Source organism: Platichthys flesus, chromosome 1 (assembly GCF_949316205.1).
Source record: "Platichthys flesus chromosome 1, fPlaFle2.1, whole genome shotgun sequence".
Taxonomy (NCBI): domain Eukaryota; kingdom Metazoa; phylum Chordata; class Actinopteri; order Pleuronectiformes; family Pleuronectidae; genus Platichthys; species Platichthys flesus.
The window spans coordinates 4,715,533-4,739,838 of record NC_084945.1 but is presented as its reverse complement, the minus strand read 5'-3'; the positions used below and the strand labels follow the sequence as shown (position 1 = coordinate 4,739,838).

The following is a 24,306-nucleotide window of genomic DNA, read 5'->3' as shown; positions in this document are numbered from 1 at the left end:
AGGGAATAAGATGTTAACATAGGAGCAAAAAAAATAAGTGAATACAATTAACGTTAGTCTATAAACCATAGGGAATCAAAAGTCAGGATGAACAGATGGTTTTAAGCTTCTGTTTAAAGATTTAAAGAAGGTGTAACCAACACCTCACACCTTCTCACACACACACTCCACTCTGAGGGTTGTGTTGTAATGTGTTGCTCAAGTAAATGCTGCATGCGATGTGTGCCGCCGCCTAATATAACATGTCTGCATGAATAATGTACACAATTTGACTCATCGTTAGTCAGAGGCTCCTCTTGTTACGTGGTGACACTATCGATGAAGCACAAACTCTGAGTGGAAACAGACAAAGTTGTTGTAAACCTACAAATTCAGTTGGTTACTGCAGCTGTTGTGTCTCCTAGCAGGACTTGGACTTAAATGTACTTTTCAAGCAAAATTAGTAAACACACAAGTGTTGTGTCACATCCCGACTACTGAGTGTAGACACTGACAGCTCAGTAATGTGTCTCTCACGTTGGCTTTGTCCTACACGAGTCCTTGTTGTGCAGGAAGGAGAATTTGTCTGTTGTCTAACGTGACCATCACTGGCTCGAGGTATTTTTAGACAAAACACTTTCAGTGGCACGCAGTCTGTGTTTAATTCTCACGCTGACACTGATCAGTCGAGACATCATGAAAACAAAGAGTAAAACCGCGTGAATCAATAATTAGTTTGACGGGAAATCACAAGACGCAACTTCATTACACTTAAATGTCCACATGTAAAGGTCAAAATAAGATAACAAGTAGTTGTTTAGACATTTTAATGCCAAATTGTGACATGTAATATCTTTAAATGATGAAATCCATTCTAATATGTCCAGAGCTAAATGTTGACATTGCTATTGACCTCTGATGCCTTCTGCACGGCCTTCATGTTTGTGTGCACGTGTGTGTGTGTTGTGTGTTTTGAGTCCGACAGCTGATGATCAGCATCTGCAGCCCCACACACAACTCTGCAGGAGCAGCGGGGGGGGCCTGTCTCCCGCTCACCAGCTCATCTTCACAGCGAGCGCGAGAGGAAACTTTTTTTTTTATAATGGTTCAGCATCTGTTTCATTTAATCAAATCTCAAACTTGGTCTCAAAAAGCTGCAGTGTCGTGGAGTCGTGGAGTTTTTAGGTCTCACGCTGGAAAGTGAGGGGAGGGGGAAGAAACCTGTTATGACAAATCTTTGAAATGCTTACCTTTCCCAATGCCACAACAAATCTCAAATCCTCTGTTGGCCCAGATTGTGTGGATGTGACAGCAAACTTAATCAACATTTTGACCACACACACCTCGGAGCGCGCTGCAGGTGAACTCGCAGAACAGGATTACCGTGCCATATTGTATATATACCTTTTTGTAATCTTTATTTTCAATTTGAATTTACAAATCGTGGAATCTATAAGCCAAACAATCCGTAATTCTCCTCTTAACACGCAGGCAGCGGATTTGTCAGAAACTGAGAAACCCAACACGGAGGCACATGTGTTATTGGCAACACGATCAACACGTCCTGAATGAAGTAACACAATAAAGCCTGGGATACTGTCAGATTAATGCAGCCAATAAGAAGGATTGTGTGTGTGTGTCTGTGTGTGTGTGGGGTAGGGGGGGGGGGCAGGGGGAGTCAGGTTGCTATCCTTCAATAGAGCGACATTATGCAACTGCTACATGGAAACCACGAGCTGGTTAAAACTTACACTGGGGCTGAAATCCCACGTGTGCTTTATTAACTGCTCTCGTCGGACAGGGCTGTGAGTGAACACTGTGTTTACGTGGAACAAAAACCTCAGGTGACAAACAGACTCTGACACGTGCAACATGTCCTGGAGCAGCTACCACGCTAACGTGGACCATTTAATTGGTTAATGAAACAGGAAGTGGATGTTTTAAGTTCAGTTTATAATGATGGCGGCAGGTCTACTCCACAGTCTGTTGCTCTGGAAGTCTGTGATGAGATTACTCTTCTTCTCGCTTCTTTAAGCGTCAGTGATATTTCTTGACGGCCTCGTGGTCACAAGTTTCAAGTGCAGAATTTGTGTAGACGTTATACTAGCTGTATTTTTCCTCGTGAATAAAAATAAGATATCTGTCAGATTGGGACCTTTTTTGTTTACACCATTATCTCCCTTCAAAACAAACCCAGAGCACGACGAGCCCGCTGTGCCTCGTTAAGGCTGCTGAGCTGTGATTGGACGGTCTCTGCTTAGGGGAGGGGTTTAGCCACGGAGCAGCCTCTGTGTTGATTTCCTCTCACCTGGTTCAAAGCCTGTTGTCTTTATTTCACCGCTCACGGCTCTCGGCTCGCTCGGTTCCTCTCGGTGTTCTCTGACCAACAGGTTCGACCGGCGGCTCGGCTACAATCAGTCGACCGCCTTCTCGAGTTGAAACTGATGAATCGACCCCCCCCCCCGTCCCGTTTGAACCGTTCTTAATGATTGTACAAGAGGCTAGCGCACACCGGGGTGAGGGACAACAACTACCGTAAATTCTCACGCGGTGACAGCAGCCAGGATCGTGTTGTTTACGCTGGCGAGCTGACGGCCCTTTATCAGGTCTGATTTATGTGTTGGCCGGACAGAAGGCCTAAATAGAGAGACACATTCCAGCCTCATGAAATTCCTCTCTGCTTTTTCATTGTTTCCTTTTCATGTTGTTTTGATTACTTCCTAAGGAAACAGATTGTATCAGTGAGGCATGACGGCTCATCTGTGAATTCATTATTAAAACACATTTAAGGTAATCTTTCAAACAGGCAGACGTTATTATGTTGTTCCAGTTTTATGTAATCGTGTTTGATCGATGATCTTTTTCACTAAATCGTTTCGTGTGTGTAAAAAATGACCGAATGGGTCAGTGGAAAAGCTGTTAGGTCAAGAGGAACTCTCCTGGTTAAATGCTTAACATTTAAGCATTTATTTATTTTCGCCTGCAATAATGTGCCGAGGCTTTGTTGGAAACTCTGTGCTCTTGTCGATTTCACTTATTTTGGTTGATTACATCTGTGCCTGGGCTTGTACACACTGTTTAACGGACATCTACTTCTCTCTTACATCTTAACGGTACAACTAAGGTGCTATATTAGATTTTCCTCTGGCGTCAAATGTGTTTTCCTGCCGGGAGTGGTTGGTGGGGATGGCCGCTTGCCAAAAAGCTTCAGCCGCTGCAAAAGGTTGGAATCTGAACTCGGACTCGGACTGGACGCTACTGTGACTTGTTGTCTGAGAGGGACTTGATGGACTAGCCAGGTCAGGTCATGCTAACTTCATGGTAGGTTGTGATAGAAATATAGGTTGGCTTTGTTTATTTCCACTGTTTGAAAAGGCTCTCAACAAGTAAAGGAATCAAGTTTGATGCTGAACTCATTTGAATCACAGCAATGTAAACATGGGTTGTGTAGCAATAGCACAAACTTGCATACAGCCTCTTTAACTATTGAGGAATCACACAAATTTAGTTCCTGACTGGAAAGATTGATATGAACGCCATCTCAAGTCGGAACAATAAAAATTTACTCATCACTTACAAACCAAGTCAGATCATTTCACATTCAGCTCTAAACAGAAGCTTCTAATGTCAACTTGTCGTCACTTGTCACTTTTCAAACTGTAGATCCGTCTATCAAAAGCACTTAACACCACTTCTGTTCTTTCAAATGATTTATCTGCCTGTCACACTGGATCCTTTTCTCTTTGCTCTTCGGTATTACGTAAATATAAGACAGATTTTTTCAAGCTATTGTTTAAATACTCTAAACACACAAATACAACACATTTTGTTTACATTTCCACCTCACATTTTCCAACAGCAGCTTAACAACTCACTTCTCAACTAGCCCTCACCCTAACTGGACAGTGCTCTCTCCATAAATACGATTTCAAAAAATTCTTCTTCATGTCAGCAGTTGTGGGTTGGTTAGGCCCTGTCATGGTGGTCAGGGTGGTGGTGTCCCATTAAAGGCGCCCTGCAGAGATTTTTGACCACTAGTTTAGGACCACTGCGGAGCATTGTTTTGATGTCTGGGTCCTTGTTTTGCTTGTATCAGCAGCACACATGCACACACACACACACACACACACACAGGCGCACAAGCATGCCAGTGACATAATACACAGTCATGCCAATGGTTTCACACTACTCCGCTGCTCAGCAGGAGGCGGTGATGTGGCGACAGAAGAAGCAGGAAGGGAGAAAACTGCAAGCCAACTAACTTAAGAGTTCACTTTTCTTTTTTTTTAAGGTTTGCAAAAGTTGAATGACTCACACAGAAAAGCATACACACAATGATTTTTGGTTACATATATATATAGATGCAAAGTCAACACAACTGGAAAAAAACGACTGAAAACACTGTTAGTGCAGGCACTTAAATATTGAAAGTTTTTATGACAAGGTCTAACATAAGAGTTTTACATCACTTCTGCATTATCGCCATTAATAACCTGCTACTTTTTAAATCTCATTCAATATCCTATTTGTGGATGTGAACGATTGAAGGAAGTCTCTGGCTGCAGCTCGGAGTCGTTTTCTGAACAGATAGACGAGCCACATGTCAGCAGCACGGTCAGCTGAGACTGTGACAGCACGGTTTCACTTCTGTTTGTGTTCTAATCTAGAAGTGGGATGTTGGGAACACAGTAGAACATTAGTAAAGAGCTGATGCCAAACATTTATTAAATTATATGTTTTTGTTCATTCAATTTTTATTCAGTTTGTTTGTCTCTCTGCAGTATTACATAAAAAAATGCTAAACAGATTTCCACTTAACTAAAATTAAAAAAATATAAATTAATTAAATATGATATAAATAAATGTTTGCACTGATCTGAACAACGAGGCAATTCCAGAAATCCTCTAACACTATGAGCCCAGGTGTTTCTCCCAGATTTCCCAGACAACAGTTAATGAAACTGGATTGAAAGGAAACCCGTCACATTAAGCAGACTGATAACTATGAGTGTGTGAAATTTGGTCACGCTTCATTGGGTTTAAGGGGACGGTCGGCCCTTAGCGGACGTACACACTCGACTGAGTTCTACTTTAGTGAATCCTTTACGCCTCATGTCCTCGGTGATGGTGTTATAAGAGGAGGTTGTAAATGTGTTTTATGTGACTCATTATTATCTACTCTGTACCACAGGCTTGACTTACCAACAGGATCGGGTAAAGATGCAGGAGCCACTCTACGGTCGTTCTCTTCAGATTGTAATTGTAGTTAAGAAAGATGGTGTTTTGCATTCAATCAAACTAATTTGTAATTGATTCAAGTACAACCGAGTAAGTGCCACACAGAAAACCTGGGGCCTCTGGAGCTCCTGTGCACTTGCTTACGTTGCCCGACATTCAGCTTTGGCTCTAACAAAAATTAATCTCTTACCACAAGAGTTCCTTCAACAAGCCAAATCTGGCTATACACCATAGTTTGCACTGAGCACTACAGTGAAGCACCTAAAAACAAAAACACAAGAGCATGAGGCTGTGAAGGATAATTACCTTCAGCATCATCGATCAGTTCAAATCAAATTGTAAGTCAATAAAGCATTTAGCCCGTAAACAACATCACAAGCTCCCAAAGCTTAAAGTGATATATTCAAACTGTTAATCTTTTCTGACCCAACACAACAAACGCCAAAGAAACCCTAATAAAAATAAGATCAAGCAGTGAAGTGACTCAAACTATTCATAGGTTCGTGAGCAGAACCAGCAAATAACCTCCTGTTAAGCATCTCAACTCATTTGTACTTACTAAGATCCGAGGTTCAACGATGTCCCAAAACCACAGCAGTTTGAACAATGATTGTTTGAAACATGGACGATATACAAAGATGGACGACATGACCCCCCCCCCCCCCCCCCCCCCACACCAAAAGTGAAGCCAAATCCTCATAATCGTCCCCTAGGCTGACTACAGTGTAGGTCATATACCCCACCTCATCCTTGTTAGTCAAAACTTAAATATAAAACAAAGGTTCTCAAACATGGTCTCTGTCATTCCAGATCATTCTTCACATTCTTCTGCTGAGTTTGGTTCTAATTAGTTATTTGATGCTATAGAAATGGGGTGAAACCTCATGATTGACAGCGGAGACTGATTGGTCGAGGGTGTATATCGGTAGGGCCTCTTTACCCAGGGACCATCCCCCAATCCCTACAGCGAAAAACACAGACATCTCAAGATGGCCGCCTTGTATATCAGGGATAGTTTGGCTTCATTTCTGGATAGTGTAAAGAAGTGGAAACACATCATCCATCTTTATTTGCAGTCTATGGATCATACTCTGTTCGTTACCAGTATAGCTAGCATGATAGTTTTGTGATATTCTTACATCACAAACAACAGGGTTCAAACTATTTACGTTATGAAACAAACCCCTGGTTTAACATGATGCAGCCGCCCCCCCACCCCCAACCCACACTCACACACACACACACGTCTGCTTTGACAGGCATGGAATACCATTCTGAAAAACATTAACCATAAATAACTCTCACTTCGTCACATGTCCCGGCCATATGTTCTAAATCTGCACCACAAAGACTCGCCGTGCACGTGACAACAGGTTCGCCGTGCACAGTCCAAACCATTCAGCTCTCTCTCTGTGGCTCGGGATGAAACAGCCTGTTTCCACAGTCGGCTCAGCAGCTACAGGCCTAAGAATATGCCTGACCCACACACTTTGCTTGAAAAATGTTTTGGATTGCGCCTCTTGCCATAAGCCATGTTATGTAAGTGCTAAGTGTGAGGTATCAAGAGGAGTTGTGTGCCCCGTGCCAGCATGGTGTGTGTCTGTGTGTGGGCGGGTGTGGGTGCAGGTGTTGAAAATATCTTGTATGAATAGTTCCTCTGAGGAGACAAACACACGGTGCAATAAATGATTCTGTGTTCTGTGTTGATGGGCCGGGAGGGGGGAGGGGGGGGGGGAGCAGGGAAGCTCTGATGCAGTGACTGACAGGGTGAATGGATCTCCTGGATGAATGCAAATGTCCATGGACTGTGACAGAAGTTAGGAGAGACAACTTTTAATGGAGTTGCGATGCAGTTAGTATCACTCAGAAAACTTTGAGTCTTTTTTGAGAGCAACAAATTTTAACTTGTCCTAAACTTTTTCCCAACATTTGATATGAAGTTCAGTAACCTGTTTAAATCTCTCAAGATTACATATATAATCCTTTCTCATTGAAAAAGTTGAATAGGAATATGCAGTTGTTTCCAAGTTTGAAATTTAAACTGTTGCAGTCAACATGCCTTTTTTGTGGCTTTCTGAAAAGTCAATTTTCATTGTACTCATGTTAGTTGTGTATCAGACTGTGATTGTCGTTTTGCTGCGATGCCACAATAATTCTGCTCATGCAAACATCTTTGATTTAGAGTTAAGGTGAACACACTGCAGCTTTCCCAACCAGATGAATATGAAAACAGCCCAAGTGTCAAACTCTCATTCTATAAAGTGACGGTCAAACAACCAAAAGGCAATTTCGAATGAAAACTAGTTTTTCTATATCTGTAGAACCATATGGAGTGGATGGTAAATGTTTCTGACAGATAAATGCAGTGTGGTGTGCTTCACGCCACAATGTCCTCGTCCTACACTTGATATACAAGGTGAATCAATTATGTGGAGGGACTGCAGAGACAAACAAAAGAACCATCAGAACCTAAATCATTTGTTTTGACTTGAGAACAGTGAAAACTGTCAAACAGAGCAGAGGAAACTCAGTGGTGATTAAACATTGTTTTTCAGAATTATATAAAAGACCAACTAATCCCAAACTGCATCTGTAAACTATCCAGACACTCTATTAATGAATCCTTTGTGCTAAAGCTCCCAAAACCAACGACACGAGTTCTCAGCAGGCCGACCTCGTGTCAAGGTGGATGAGATCATTACTGCTTTTATAAATGAGAAGGGACGTTACCTGACCACAGGATGAGGTCATGTTTACCATTATCCATCTTAATTTACAGTATTTCACTTTCAACTATAACACACACACACATCATCAGGCCTCACTCACTGATAGAGGACAACCGAGGGGTGCAATGTGAAGGTTAAGTTAAGATATTTTTAAACAGTGTTGCATATCTACACACACAAGTTGTTTGCATCACCACTGAATGAAAATCACTGTCACACATGCACTGCAGGCCACATACCTTGGAAGACGTCCACATCCTGAAGATCCTCTTAGCTCGGAGGTAATCATAGTCCTCTTGAGAAAAAAAATAAAAATATTTTGTGCACAAAGTCCAGCGGACAGGAGAGGAAGTTGCTCACAAACTCCCCTCCACGGAGTTTCCACAACACAGAGTCCTTTTTGCTGTAGCTTTCCATCTGCGTCCATGTAAAGGGATATTGTCATTTTGAGGTGGTTTAAATGAAACTTGGGAAACTGTTGTTGCCGAGGCTCCGAGCCTGTCCATACAAAAAGCTGGCGGGGCAAGTCGTCTCTCCAGCCACGTTCGACTCGGATGACTCATGTGCTTAGCTCTCATGGTGGGTCGACAACATGAGGCCTTTGAGGCCTGTTGTGGAAGTTGTGTCATAAAAATGATTCTAGCCCTGGTTCATTTGATGACTACTAAATGCTTTTTCTTATCAATGAGGGTTTAATTAATATTAACTGGACAAGTAATAAATCTCTTAGACTTTTCCTTAGTCGGAGTCCAATTTCCATTGGCAGCATATTAGAGGGGTTGTTATTATCCTTAGTTTGCTCTCTTTGTGGAAAACTCTCTAACATTCTTCAGCTAAGTTGGAGGATGACTAACATATTGCCATGTGCATGGCCTACAGTTATTGTCTCTGAAATGAAAAGATGCCAAACCCAGCGCGAATTCTACATTAGTGCAAACAAATTTGTAAGTTTATTGCATAACAGCAAAAATCCCTTGCCCCCTATCCATTCTCTTATTGACAGATGAAACCCATAAAGTGCAATTGCAAAGAATGTCTTGTCTCGAATTTCCATTTTTATGTCTAATTCAGAAAGCCAATTCAGGTTAGATGTATTAATGAATCAACAAATTAGGCAAATATTAGCTGTGCTTATTCCTAATCGTTGGCTCTTGTGTGTGGTGAGAGGATTTAGGAGAAACTATTGTTCTGAGATGGGAGAGAATGAAAACTGCCAATTGGTGTCTGTGTGTGCGTGTGTGCGTTTGTGTGTGTGTGCGTGTCGTGCGTAAAACGTGGTTCAGAGGGGACCACCTGCTCTTGGGCACAGAGAAGCATCTTTATAGGGAATACTCTTCTTTAGAAACCAAACAAGAATATACGAAACGAACCTCTACTTGTAATCACACGTCAGTCTGAATGGATTTTGAGTTAGTGCTGTTTTTCCTGCTGATGTCTGTGCCGTTTCCTTTACTCGGGCTCTTGTCCAGGCCGCAGAGCGACTCCGTGACCCCCTCCTCCATCTCCATGTACTCCGCTTTGTCGCCCAGCGAGGATCCAGAGGGCGAGCCCTTGAATTTCCTTAGAAAGTCCGTGAAGTAAGGGCACACCGGGGGCAGGGTCTCCACCACCGCCGCCGACGGGTCCTCGTTGTCCGTCTCCCGGTGGTAGAAGTAGTTGAAGTTGGACACGATGACCGGCACCGGGAGCGCGATGGTCAGCACGCCGGCGATGGCGCACAGCGAGCCCACGATCTTCCCCCCCACGGTGATGGGCTTCATGTCGCCGTAGCCCACCGTGGTCATGGTCACCACGGCCCACCAGAACGCGTCGGGGATGCTCGTGAACTGGGACATGGGCTCGTCAACCTCGGCGAAGTACACCGCGCTGGAGAAGAGGATGACGCCGATGACCAGGAAGAAGATGAGGAGGGCCAGCTCCCGCATGGAGGCGCGCAGCGTGTGGCCCAGGATCTGCAGCCCCTTGGAGTGTCGGGACAGCTTGAAGATGCGGAACACGCGCACCAGGCGGATTATTCTCAGGATGGCGAAGCTCATCGCCTGCTGCCCGGTGTCCTGGTGCTGCGCCAGGTCCGTGCCCAGGGTGATGAAGTAAGGCAAAATGGAGACAATGTCTATAGTGTTCATAATGTTCTTGAAGAAAACGGGTTTGCTGGGACACGCGAAGAAGCGCACGATGATCTCGAAGGAGAACCAGATGATGCACACCGTCTCCACGATGAAGAAGGGGTCGTTGAAGGGGGTGAACCCGTGGTCCGGCTCGGTGGAGTTGACCCGCGGCTGCAGATACTCCTTCTCGTCCCTGAACTCCGGCAGCGTCTCCAGGCAGAAGATGACGATGGAGATGACAATAACGAGGACGGACACGACCGCGATGCCCCGGGCGGCGGTCGAGCTCTCCGGGTACTCGAACAGCAGCCAGATCTGACGCTTGAACTCGTCCTCCGGCAGCGGCTTCTCCTCCTCCTTCACGAAGCCCTCATCCTCCCGGAACTTGAGGATCGCCTCCTCCCCGAGTTCGTAAAACTTCACCTCCTCGGAGAAGATGTCGAACGGGACGTTGACGGGTCTTTTCAAGCGTCCCCCCGACTGGTAGTAGTAGAGAATGGCGTCGAAGCTCGGTCGGTTCCGGTCGAAGAAGTACTCGTTCCTCAGCGGGTCGAAGTACCTGATCCGCTTGTCGGGGTCTCCCAGGAGCGTGTCCGGGAACTTGGTGAGAGTCTGGAGCTGAGTTTCGAACTTCAGCCCGGACACGTTGATGACCACCCGCTCGCAGCAGCCGAACTCGCTGTACACGTTCCCGTACCCGGACTGAGGTCGCCGGTCCGTGATCGACACCGTCTCCTCCTCATCATCCATGTTGCACAGAAAGCTCGACCTCTTGCTCCCCTTGTCCCTCTCCTCCTTCTCCTCCTCCTCCTCTTCCTCCGCGCCCTCGGCCTCCTCCTCCTCCTCGATCATGATGTCCTCCTCGGATCCGAGCAGGGCCAGCTCCGAGTGGCGCAGGTCCCCGCCGAGAGTCGTCCGGCTGCGTCTCCACCGGCCGACGCCGCGCTGCTTCTTGCGCTCTCTGAGAACTCGGTGCGTCTGCTCCGGCTCCTGCTGGTGTTGTGGCGGCTGCAAGGAGGAGGAGGAGGAGGAGGAGGAGGAGGCGGAGGAGGAGCGCGAGGCGGTGCCGCTGATGTTGGCGCTCGCGGAGGAGGAGGCGGCGCGAGACTGATGCTGGCGGTTGTTAAGGAGATGAGCGCCGGAGGAGGTGGATGAGGATGAGGACGAGGTGGTGGAGGTGGAGGAGGTAGAGGAGGTGGATGCGGACTCCGTTACGCCGCCGCCGCCTCCTCCCTCCTCACCGCTGCCGTCCTCGGCTCGAGACCCTGCAGCCTCGCGCTCCCTGTCGCGCTCCCTCTCCCGTGCGCGAGCTTGGGCATATCCGTACGGCAGGTGACTGTTGCACCCGCCGTCCGCACCCACCATGGCGAACTCCATCTTGATGGTCGGCTCGCTCCTACTGGGCCAGCGGGTAAAAGTTGCAGCTCGGAGCGCGCGCGGACAGAGAACGAGGCATGAACTGGTTTGGACTGGGAATAGGAGACGTCACGACAACAAACACACCTCAATCCGGTCCATGCTGAGTGCCGTCCATGTGGCTACTAACATGACAGCAGATATTCACCTCCTCCTGGCCTCCAGCGGGTTATGACATCATAAGCATAACCAAAAATATACGTCTGTCTATATTTGGATGAGGGGATGAGGGGATGAGGGGAGGAGGGGGGGCACAGCCTGTTACGCAGACGCCCCGTGCCCAAAACTTGCAGCGCCCTTTATCTGTTCGCCATCACAAATCACCAAGTCAACAAGCGACACCAAAACAGTCTGTCCCCCCTCCCTCCCACCCGGTTCCCCCGGTGCCCATCAGGTGGTTAAATCCTCCACGAGCAGGGCGCGCGTCCAAAATGCGTCCGCGGTCACTCGTGTGTGGACGTGTAATGAGCCGAGATGTGTTTTTAAAAAGAGCAGATGGAACAATCAGGAAGAGGAGAGTGGATCTGTTCCGGTGTGTGATGGAGCTCCGGTGAATCTCACGGACTTTATCCCTCTGCCGCTTTGGAGCTGCGAGAGAGGAAACAACAAGGCAACAGATAAATAAATAAATAAATCAAAACATTTAAAATGAGGTGATCACATTTGATGCCTGTGGTTGGTTTAGCGACCGCACAGTGCAGGGAGCTAACCGCGTCTTTCTCTAATGTGAGGCAGTAAAAACTTAACAAGCTCATAAATATTATTATTATTGCATGTTATTATCAGGCTGACGTGAGTTAACCAGAAGGCAGGGCTTCGGGCATGACAGCGTGGATGACATATATTTTTAGCGCAGACATTACGCACGGATTTTTCTACTCGTTAAAATAGCCTCCCCTCGTTCTGACATCCATACTTACATCTGAAGAAGGGGGCCAGAGCAAAGCCTCCAACAAACAGATCTGCTGGAGGAGGAAGAGGAGGAAGAGGAGGCAGAGGAGGAGGAAGAGGAGGAGGTGGAGGAGATAGGCTCTTGATTTCAGGGGGTGTAATATCTCAAATCCCTCGATCGTATATCCAGGCAGTGTCCATGATAACATCCACTGTGCTCTGACGCACTCTGGAGCTGGAGGACACTTTTGTTTTTTGGGGGGGAGGGGGGTAGGGGGGCTGCGTCTCGACGTCTTGTCTCAATTCAACAGGATCTGTTCAGCCACTTCAGCCCCCGGCTGTGCTGCATCGCTCCCGGTTCACAAGCAGCGGTGATGGAGTTCTTTCCCCCAAAAAATAAAAGAACAGACAAAGAAAGAAACGGGGGGGGGGGGGGGGGGGGCAGGTGTGCAGCGCGGTCAGCGAGTTGGCATCGAGCGGCGGCTCCGCACTGTCACGGCGCAAAGATGCCCAAGGTTGGGTAAAAGTTTAGCTCCAGTGGGGCGAGGGGGATCGACCCCGCGGCGGAGGCTGAGCGTCACACATCTGTCTGTCTGCCGCCGGAGCCCTACCTACACTCCCGTATCCCTCCCATCGTGTGCTGGTGATGGAGAGTCTCGGTGAGAAAGTCGCTCCCGCGCCGCAGCGCACGCAGGCGGAGCTCGGTCCTCCCCCAGTGGCTGCAGCCGGTCACTGCGTGCCGTGCTGCAGTCTCTCACACCCGAGCCTCCTCTGCCCTTCACCAACCACTGCCGGGTGGCAACCGGTGTCCTCACCCCCCCCCCCCCCCCCCCCCACCCCCAACCCCAACCCACCCCACCCCAAAAAAAGGAGGCGCATTACCTCGCCACTGTGATGGTACGTGACCAGCGTAGAACGTCATAGGCCAGGGAGGTTGGAGTTCAAAATATCCCCCCCTCTACCCACAACGACATGGCACTGCCTTAAAAATGATCAGTCTGGGAAACGAATCAGTCTGGGAAACGTTTCAGTATTTTGTCCTCACCCAGTTTATGCAACAGGACAAGAAATCCAAGACAATATTTCACCTGAACCTGCACAGACGTGAATTTACAGCAGTGGAGACATCTACACCGATTCCTTAATATCCTTTCCCCCAATTATACTCTGCACTGAAACACTGCACCAGGCCTATCAAATCACAATTAATGGTACATATTTAGATGATCAAATAATAGGTTAGATCATTCTTTCAATTAAAACTCCTGTTTCCTCTCTCACAGTGTCTATTTTCTCAGTTTTATTTCACAGTAAGCTGATTATGTTTATTAGTTTTTAGACTCTGAAGCTGTCACCTTCGATTTTCCAGGCTAATCAATTAACTGACGAACTCTTTGCTTCACAAACCTTTAGAAATCCTAATATATTTTGCAATCTGCCCCGTGACTAAGCAGGAAAATCTAAACTCAATTTAGCTTTGTTGTTTTATACTTTGATATTTGATTAGGTATATAAAGCACTTATTTCAGAAGTGAATTCAGGTATTTGTTCATTATCCTTTAAGTGTATCCAAGAAAAGTTCAGTCAATAAATAAACAGAGAGGAAAAAAACAGTGAATTTGTGCCAATGCTGCAGATGTACAATCTGTTTCATTACAATATAACACAACTTCAGTGTCTTGTCATAGTGGAAACAGTATTAAACCACGCACACAAATCAAATCCACATGTGCAGCCAATTAAATGTCTGTGATGTACAAACATCCACCCTGGAAAATTCCAGCTGGTTTGAGAGTGAAGGACTTTTTTTTTCTAAATGTTCTTTTTGCCCGAGGCATGAAAACATAAATAAGTGATGTTGTCGAGGAACATTAACGCTTTTAAACCGAGAGGAAATGCAACTTGGCCTCTGTCGCTCCCTTCGAGGTTGAACTCGTGTTTGAACTCAGATCAGCTCTGTCTCTCCTGAACTGATTTACAGTTCTGTTACTGCAGAGTTTAACAGCCACTGAATCAAAGGTTTGTTTATATCATTGATATTTGTAAACACAGCAATAGGAGGTGGCATATATTTGGAACAAAACGCAAATGAATAATTGATACCAACTCTTTAGTTACTTATGTAAAATTTATATTCAGATTAATGTTTCTGTGGAGTAGAAGCCGAGAAAGACTATGTTGTAATATTTCAACATAGATGAATGAGTGAAGATTGAAACAGTGACTGATTACTGTAATTACTGATTACCTTTCAGTAGGAAAGGATAAAATGAACTTGCAATATAGAAATATAATGCAAATCTACTTAACAAGGACGTCACGCTATAACCAGGAGCTCTGAGGTTTGAGCGTTGCCTTTACCAGGAAGTAAAGTCAACGCACAACAGGAAAAATATTTCTGTTTTCCTCTCATCCTCTCGTTAACGCAACAGTGAACATCATATCCAGGAAGCAGAGTTGTGTGGCGAGCAGCTGCGTGCTCACATCAGTCCTGCTTGTTCCAGGTTTCTCTCTGTTGTTGTTATATTTCAAGGGCGTTTCAGCATTGTGCAGGTTTGCAGATCTCAGCCAAACTTTGTCCCTAATAAAAAAAGTTGTATAATAAATCTACAGTTGACAATAACAACGAGCCGTGAAGCGTAGCAGCGCTCGGTCACCAGGTTGTGTTGACGTGTTTAATCACATTATAACGTCTTATTGGAGTTTTCCCCTTCATGAAGCGACATCAACATGTGACCGCTACCGATCGCTGGACGACATATGTCCTGGGTTCCAGTGTAAACAAGCCAGTGAGTCACAATCAGACTATGAACTTGTAAACAGGAATATGAAAGGCATCTCCTATCAGCAAGCACTGTTCCCTTCATAGAACCTTGTAGAATTAGGTCAACGTTTTGCCGTCCCTGTAAACGTAGTGTCTGAGTCTGTCCCCAATAGGACTGAAGTGTAATGAGCTCACACCTCACTCTCTAATTAGAGTGATACAATTTAAACCCACAGCAGCACATTCACACAGTGTATAATTAAAGGTCACCTCCTTGCCCCTGAAACAGCAGCGCTCCTTCCTCCCTGTGTTCTTCATCTTTCACCGGACCTGAGACGACCTGGTTTCTCTCACAGTGCAGTCACGAGCGTGGAGACTGGGCCGCGACACGCAGACTGACAAATCACCGTGTTGACGATGTGTTCAGGTACTAATTAGTCCAAGAATGCATTACTATTGAAACAAGCTATTAAGAATGCATGACCTCTTTTGAGTGATGAGTATTGAAAACCCTCAGACAAGTAAGTTTAATGAATATGTTGGTGATTTTTTATTAATGTGGCCACATTAAGTCTTATTAACACACAGGTATTCTCCATAGTTTGTGAGAATAATGATACCTGATGAAAGGACAGTTGTTTTTGAGCGTCGTTCTGTAAACAAACAAGCAATTTGATGATTAGTGGCCGATGTCATAAATCATAAAGGTCCGTGTTGACATTGCGATTCAAAATAAAACCAGTGCAGTGACTGGTTTTGCTGGGAATGGGCTGTTTGCTCAATCTGTGGGGATGCTGGCTGCCGCCATCTCTTCTGAATCGGTAAACACGTCCACACAGAAAGTAAAGTCTGCGGAACCCTGAAGTTCACAGAAGCTGCACAGAAAGCTGGGTGAGGTTCAGTGGAGCTGGACTCACTCTGCGTTCACGTGGTATCAGCGTAATCAGAAAAATCATCTTAGATTTGACATATTCAGCTTCTCAGGTCGGAGAGCAACAACTTAACCCTTTGTAGACGAATGTCGCAAATTTGCCTCAGACCCCATTCCGGTCTTAAAGCCGCCGAGGTGACGATTGTGCCTGGTGGTGCAAATACTACACATACCAAGGAAGGTATTGGAAGTACTATGCCGCCATCTAGTGGTCGAAGTGGAAAATACATACTAGCCCCTTGGGACTGTGCAGCTATTTTATTTTGAGGTATTAAGCTGTATTTGAAATACTTTTATGATGGAACAGCAATGATTGTACAGAAAACATATGTTGTTATTCAATTTCAAGCAAAAGCAGCATCATTATAGTAATCTACATACCAAAATGTGTTAAATTGAGTTTATGCCCCATTATGCCTAATGTCGCTTATTTGCTTCATACCTAAATTTATATCTATTGTATATTCTATATTGAAATTAACAATTTCCACTTAATTTAGCATCTGTATGACAGGCCAAAAACACCAATAATATTTTTTTGATATAATTAGAAATTAATTCAGGCAATAAGGGGTTAAAAAGTCAGCGCTATTGGACAGAGGTGTCGAGGTGTGTTTTTTTTTTTTTTTTAAACTTCCCTAAACACACTAATACAACTTATTGTGTTCACATTGTCCATGTTTTTTTCCCCCACATTCCAACTCCCAAGCAGATGAACACACTGAAAGTCAGAAACAAGGATTTCATAACGCTGGAAAATAGATGTGAATGGACCTGAGAGATCAGTTGTTGTTGCTCACTGTTGTCAAATCTCACCAAATTCCACTTTGCACTTCCTTCAGCCCTTAACAACACACACGCCATAGTGTGAAGCCGCCCAGATGAACGCTCCTCGAAATATGTGAGTCACATACACACAGAAAGACACACAATAGATTTCTGGAATTATTAGGTCAATTAGATTGACGTCAGAGTCTTACCATGAAGAAAAGGACTTCTAACTTAAAATGATGCGGCTACATAATAAATCATTATTCTGAAATGTGACTTTTAGCTCCATCTTTAAACAGTCTTACAGCAGACGTTAGAGCGGGTGGTGTTTTACAGTCGTTCACATAGTGGGAGCAGGTGCTGACTTTAAAGAACAGGAGACATCTCAGCACCTCTGCGAGCTTACTGTCGAGTCATTGTTATTGATCAAGCAGTCGATTGCCACCACAGATTTATTTTGATCCCTTCTCTTGAGCACTATGGGACAGTTAAGGTCTAATTTACACCGTTGGAACCTCCCAGATTTAATTTGATTGTGCAGAGAACTGTGTTTTTCTGCGTGTGTCTGCGGGTACACCCTGCAGGCCTGGAAAGTGGGATATGCAGTAATCAGTGCAGCCCCTGAAGTCCTGTCCATTTGATTCAGTCCATCCATTCCACTCAAAAACTCTAATTAGGACAAGAACAGCGTGTTATTCCAGAACAGATAGGATTCCCTCTAAGGAATCCTAATCATTCCCTGAGGTGTTTTTTTTAAACCCCTGGTTCCATTACCAGATATTTTTGGTTGCTTGTGCAGAATCTCTGGGAGATGCCCTGCTTTGTTTCCATAAGAGGAAATCTGGAAATTTAAGGCAGATGGTTTTACCTTGTGAAATAATTGGTGCTGCTGACGGTGCAGCCATCACTCAGCTGTTCTTTACAGAGCTCTCTCTCTCTGTCTCTCTCTCTCTCTCTCTCTCTCTCTCTCTCTTTCTCTCTCTCTTTCTCTCTGTTTTTCAGATACTTAACACACACACACACACACACACACACACACACACTCAATCACTCGTTGCACTTCATCGAGGGTGCTCCTCAGTCAGCACCAGGGGGAGGTGTGAGGTCAGATATAATTTGAGGTGAGGGAGTGGGGATAGAAGAGGCCTTATTATACACAAGTTCACATGCACTTTGAGCTGATTCCAGATCTGCAACAGAGCTGCATCTGTTTACAACTCCATCCTGCGTCCTACTCACACACACACACACACACACACACACACACACACACACACACACACACACACACACACACACACACAGTGAACACATCAAGCTCTGTGAGGTCAATTTATAGGAATATAAACATTTAATAACAAGGTAATAAATTGGTTAACACTTTTATTTTATAATTTAAACGTTTATCATTTAAAAGTAAAATCAAATATCTAATAGATTTGAGTGAGATCTGCATTGATAAAGACACAGATATTATAACTTCACCTAAAAGGATTTACGTTATTATTACAACTTTGTTTTACTGTCCACTTCTGGCTGACAGGATGGGTCACTGGTAAACACTCTATAATTCAGTATATCTGCCATCACCTGCTTTTTGCTACATTTGAAATATCTATATCATACTTATAAATACAATGACATAATATACATATTTAGTGGTTAAATTAATTCAAAAGTAATGTTCAGATTCTCTCAGTGACCAGTGAAGGTGTCACAGGTGTGTGGAGGCTTGTTTCAGGTCAATTTGGACCAATGATCCCTGTGGGATTTAAAATCCACAGGATTTAAAAACAGTTGAGTGAACAGAGAGAACAGGAGGCAGTGGAGAATCTCTGAGCAGTCGATACACACAAACACACACCTACCAGCTACTTCCACACACACACACACACATGCAGCAACAGTCACCAAACAAAAGTCTTGTCCTTGGCAGCGCTGTGGAGGCGTCTGTGGAGGGAGGAGGGACGTGATGCAGTGTGTTCAAGGCCTCGGCCAGTGGGTTTCTCTTTTTCATGCGACACAATTGTCTTCCAGGATTGTGTTTCTGTCGCTAACCGTGATCACGAGCTCGCACTGTAGCAGATGGAGCTGCAGAGGAGGCGAGAGGAGGAGGAGGAGGAGGAGGGGAGTGGCGTGTGACTGAGTGGGATTGTGGATGTTGATAGTCCTGTTACCGTTGGGTTTACGGCCTGTTGATAAAAAAGAGAGAAGATTCTGTTCCCCAGTTTAAAACCCAACGACCCACGACTCTGATCCGTGATGTCAGCGTCAGCTCGGAGCTGTTTTCTATGTGCCTTCATATAAAAACTGGTTTGAGCTCTCGCGCCCTCAAAGGTGATGTTTTTTTTTTTTTATTTATAGCAGAATTTTTAAAAGTTACGAAGCAGAAAATCGTTCTGGGCACTGAAACCATCACCTCATCCATCATCTACAAATTGATTCCCAGTAGACTTTAATGTGACAGTACAGTGCAGGCCTTGTCCTCTTATGGCTGCGGCAGAGAGAAGTGAGACGCTCACTGGGGGAATCTCATTTTAATGCTCCAGACTATTGTTCTCCTTTAGGTCGCTGCAGCACAGATAAACTATTTTTAGAAGCATTGTATTGACATGTACTTGAAAGTCTTACCTGCACTTTCCCAGGTTCCACTTTATGTGATTAGCATATCAATGCAGTGCCGACCCGGACCTCAAGTTTTCAGATGCTCACTTAATACATACATTTTCGGATGCACTCATTTTATAGAAGAATTACCAGCTACTCAGGAAATGACTAATGGCGTCTCCTTCTCCAAATAGGAGATTAATCAGCTATGACTGGTGTTCATTAAGGAAACTGCATTAGCAACAGTGGTGCATTTCAGCTGAGATCTCCTAAAGGAAGCAGCACCTCAGAGGACGTGGGGGACGCTCTGGTAAAGTCCTGGCAGTCCTTGTTAGGCAGGTACAGCTGTTCAGCAGGACGCTGGGGAGCCTGGAGTCCCTGGAGGCCGCAAGGGCAGACGGAGGAGCCGCCGGATGAACTGAGGCTGCTGCCTCCATATTCCACTGTCACCGCAGAGCGTCCAGCTCCTGGTGCAGTGCTCACTGAACACACACTGACGAGAGGGATATAAGCAGGAGTTTAGAAAAGGAACCGGAAGCTCAGTTTGGAGTCACTTGTTCCCAACTTGTTTCTCACTTTGATATTTGAAGCCCATTTTGCAGATACTTTCACTTTAGATGATAAGTTCAGTTCGGAATTGCTACTTTTTAACTCTCAATTAATCGAATCAACCAAATTCTGTTTGTATAGCTCATATTCACGATGAACTCATAGGGCTGAACAAGGTGTGACATCCTCTGTTCTTAACCCTCAACAAGAGCAAGACAAAAATACCTAAAGGTGGAAAAACAGTGGATTACACAAGAAAACGTGTGAATGAATTCCACAAAACTTGGTTGAAGAATAAGAAATAAGCAGAGAAAGAAACCATACACAATTTTGGGGGTAGATCTGGAAAGAAGAGTAACAGGTCCCAGAAACTTCTATCACTTTCTCTGATATTTTGGGATTGGGAGGTTTTGACAAAGAGCCGGTGTATTAAGGGGACTGATTTCTACGAGTGTGTGGAAGTGAATGCAGCTTGATTGAATTCAAGAGGCCTTGATGGAGGTGTTGATCTCCTGAGAGCTGTTCTGGTTACTTGATGAAACAGACATTAGGTTCGGACACATCTTCAGCTGAGAAGAACTATATTGAGTCAAGAAATAGTACTACTTGTACTTAACTTACTTACTTTGGATATTTAAAGTACATTTCGCAGCCTGTAACCTGACGATTAAATTATCCCTCAACCAGTGGATCCCAGTGAAAAATAAATGGCACCTTAGTAATAAAAGATGTTCCAGGCTCTGATTAGTTATACAGATCTGTTCCTGCTTCTCTGCAGGTGTAGACGTTAATGAATAAGTTTTCGTGAACAGAAAAGTACTTAAATCACTTTGGGAAACTTTTCGGTTTTTACTTTAGCGTCACGTCACCGGCCATGTTTTTCTCAATATTACAGGGTCTTGAATCTGACTCCGAAGATGAATGGGCTGAAGTCAACACATTGCACCGCTTCACTTGGATGCTCTCACTTTTCAACAAACACAAAACTTTTCTCAGAACTTTTTGGAAAGATGCAACAAACACATAAAATAGTGAGGATACTTAAAATGTCACATTTTGGTGTATTGTCTGAAAAAGCTTTGTAATTAAGTTGGTCATGAATTGATTTTTCATTTTATGGAAAGCAATGAAACGTTTTTTCAGTAATCTACGTATATTTTGTTATACATTATCACTAAAGTGCATAAACATAGACAAGTTATTACCTTTGACACACTGGAAAAAATAACACAAAGCGACACAGAGGAGGATGACGTATTAATTACTGTCAGTGTTTTCCGTCTGGCTGCGGGGGAAGATGGGTGTTTATGTTTCTGTGATCCATCTGAACCATTCTCTCGCTTAATCCAAACAAGATTTTCTGAAGATACCGACTCGGGTCTCCTCGTGTGTAGGAGGAGAGGCCTTGAGCCACGAGCCCATCCCTGAACTGTGGAAGGAAAAGAGACCAGGATTCGCCTTTTTAAGTCTCAACCGGGGGAAGGAAAAATTAGCCCCCGACCGAGGCCAAACAGATTAAATGGATTTATGTGCAGCACTATTTAAGTAGCGGAGGGAAGAGTCACAGGCTGAACGCTGGTACAGATGTTGACTGAGTAAGAGAAGGAACAAGACTCAAAGTGACAACAGAACTCTTCAGGTACGTCTCCTGTTCAAACTACTAAACATGATTTATTATAGGTTTATCATAAATTGATTGCATTACTGTAGTGTCGTTAAAATACTATGTATTCATAAATAATATTTATTCTGTGAATGTAGAGGTTATTTAAGGTATTGTATATTCTGATAACTATAATTTAATCCTTTTCCTGGCACTGAGGATGAAACCTCAGGTGAGTTTAACATTTTAAATATGTAAATTCTTCTTTATTCCCTGATCGCTTGTTTTCTAAAGACTGTTCTTTAAAGATGCAGCTTCAAGAACATTTTAACAACACTCACTACACTAAATATTAAAATGTTCTCACGTAGCTCCTGTTTTATCCTAATTTAATTATCTGCTTTACAGGAGAGATGAATGTTTGAGGGCTTTTTCCCTATTTGTGTTGTTCATAGTGTCATAAATACGCAGAGATGAAATTCACAGTTCACGTTTGACCTTGTAAACAAATAAGTTTGTCAGGAGTTTGACAAATTCTGATCCTCCACCTTAAATCTGAGATGTGATTGAAACGTCCAGAAAAAAAGTAATTAAAATGATCCTTAAGTTTATTTGATCTATTAGAATAAAAAAGGATCACTGTCCCACTTAAATCCTCTGACACGGTTTCAAACATGTGACGTCAGACCTGCTCCCCCCTCTCGTGGCAGACGTCTGCACCCAGCAGAGGATGCATCTGGTCCTCATGGCAGCGGTGCTGGCGGCAGTGGGCGGGGTGGGGCGGGGCTGCAGCTTCGACTGCCGGCCCACCATCGTCCGGATCCCCGTGGAGAGCTGTGGCAGCACCGAGTACATCGACACCACGGTGTGTGCAGGGCAGTGCCACAACAAGGTGAGGGTCGACTCCAGCTCGGCCTCTTGTTCACAGTGAGACGTGTGTGCACTATGCGTGTGGAGATGGTTTCCTCTTTCATTCTCACTCCTCATCCTTGAATGTCTGTTCTTGCTCTGTGATACTTTGGTGAGTGGGAACGATCTCCTGAGAGAAATGTGGAAGTGAATGAGAGTTGCAGCTCCAATCGTCCCAGTAAGGTCCAGTAAGTTGGTAAAGCTGAACTGTGGATCGGTTAAAAACACTTGGATCTCCATTATCAACCAGGAATATTTTTAAATATGAATTATCTTTAAATTCTATGCAGAGTTTGGTGGATTTGATGCAGCAACTTTTCTGATTTAGGAAGCCGGGGATCATGGGTAATACTTTTATTTCAGTTTGATGTTGTATTCCCTCTTAGTGTAAAATTAATCTTTTAAGTCGTTTGTTGTATTGTTGCATTTGTGTTTCATTTTCATCGGTCTTACTATTTGATCTGTGCTCTGATCATCTGCTGTACTTACCTGCACTAGGTCATCAGACACAGATTGATTTATTGATTTGTGCAGATTGAAAGTCACATGTCAGGTACATTTCTCACAAGATGTTATTCATCTGAAATCTGAGAAGCATCTACGTAAATTCCTTCACTTTTTGTTTTCCTCTGTAATCGGTGTGTTTGTTGTTGTTGTTGTTGTTGTTGTTGATGACAGGATCCGGTCTACGTCAGCAAACAGGGTCTGGAGAAGCAGAGCAGCTGTAACGGTGACTGGTCGTACGAGGTGAAGCACATTAACGGATGCCCGGTGCCGGTCACCTACCCGGTGGCCAGACACTGCAACTGCTCCAAATGTAACCCGGATGACACCGACTGCGGCCCCTTCCTCGGGGACGTCCCCAGCTGTCTGTCCTCCCTCCACTCTCTCTCTCTGTTCACACTGGACTGAAGTACACGCTCAAGTAATGGAGTTTTGTTTCCTAGTCTCTGAAATGTGTTTTATCGTATATAAGCAATGAAATGAATGAAATTAAAACTACTACCCCTTAAAGCCTCCGTATGGTACGTTCTGTGTTCTTGTACACAACCTGTGAATCTCAGCCATTGTCTTGTGTCACAGTGAATTATTTGCCCTGAAATTTAAAAATACAACTGCTCATCAGAAAGAATAGAAAGTACAAACCGCTGGTATTCGATGCTCTTTGGATTGAGGAAACGTTCGTATGAGCATTCAGCAGAAAACATGAGATATTCTCTCCCTGGGAAGAAACAAGGACCAGTTTAAAAAAAACAGTCTCTGCCTCTGCTTTGTTTTTTATCTTTTCGCTTTATAATGTCTTGAAACTAGAATCCCAGATCCCAGCAGAGCAGAGCTAATGGACAAACTAATGGACTTTGCAGAGAAATGAGGAGAATTAATCAGCTCTCCGCCTCTTAGTCCACCAGGGACTGTCACTGTTCCTACGACACAGGACGGAGGAGCGGTGCTTCTCAGCCAATAGCAGCTGTAGTTTCTGAGTCTGCACATTGTGAGTGTCACGTCTTAATTTCCTCAGAGACACGGACGAAGCAGAGGCCTCTGCTCTAGACAGAATTAACTCATTAACACGACCAGTCGTTAATTACCACGCTAAGTGTTGTGACTTGGCAACTTACCACTGAGAAAACCACTGTGTTCTGATTTATTTTAGTATTTCATGTTTGCTGAGAGGTACAATTAGGACTCTGGTGGGAGGGAGAAGGACGAATTGTTTTTTCTAAATGAAGACGGGAAGAAGACATATGCAGCTGCAAAACAATGAAACGTTGGTTCTTATTGCATTTTAAAAGATCCCTCGTAAAAGAGCG

General features: G+C 44.4%; 2 protein-coding genes across 3 annotated transcripts; one reads left to right on the top strand and one right to left on the bottom strand.

Moving 5' to 3' along the window:
* Positions 1 to 8,123: 8,123 nt before the first annotated feature.
* Positions 8,124 to 11,632, bottom strand: kcna4 (potassium voltage-gated channel, shaker-related subfamily, member 4). The gene has a single exon (XM_062397415.1). The coding sequence runs from the start codon at positions 11,429 to 11,431 to the stop codon at positions 9,329 to 9,331; it is 2,103 nt and encodes a 700-aa protein (XP_062253399.1). The 5' UTR covers positions 11,432 to 11,632; the 3' UTR covers positions 8,124 to 9,328.
* Positions 11,633 to 21,483: 9,851 nt separating this feature from the next.
* Positions 21,484 to 23,514, top strand: fshb (follicle stimulating hormone subunit beta). 2 transcript variants are annotated; one of them, XM_062393023.1, is made up of 3 exons: positions 21,484 to 21,622; positions 22,297 to 22,478; positions 23,174 to 23,514. In XM_062393023.1, exons 2-3 carry the CDS (start codon positions 22,317 to 22,319, stop codon positions 23,405 to 23,407), a joined length of 396 nt encoding a protein of 131 aa, XP_062249007.1. In that variant the 5' UTR covers positions 21,484 to 21,622; positions 22,297 to 22,316; the 3' UTR covers positions 23,408 to 23,514. The 2 variants fall into 2 exon arrangements, with proteins under 2 accessions (XP_062249007.1, XP_062249006.1); XM_062393022.1 differs by having other exon boundaries at positions 21,488 to 21,622; positions 22,273 to 22,478.
* The last annotated feature ends 792 nt before the right edge of the window (positions 23,515 to 24,306 follow it).

Coding starts and splice junctions, on each gene's coding strand:
- kcna4 (XM_062397415.1), bottom strand. CDS start 11,431: ATGGAGTTCGCCATGGTGGGTGCGGACGGCGGGTGCAACAGTCACCTG.
- fshb (XM_062393023.1), top strand. CDS start 22,317: ATGCATCTGGTCCTCATGGCAGCGGTGCTGGCGGCAGTGGGCGGGGTG. Junction 22,479..23,173: donor CAGGGCAGTGCCACAACAAG/GTGAGGGTCGAC, acceptor TGTTGATGACAG/GATCCGGTCTACGTCAGCAA.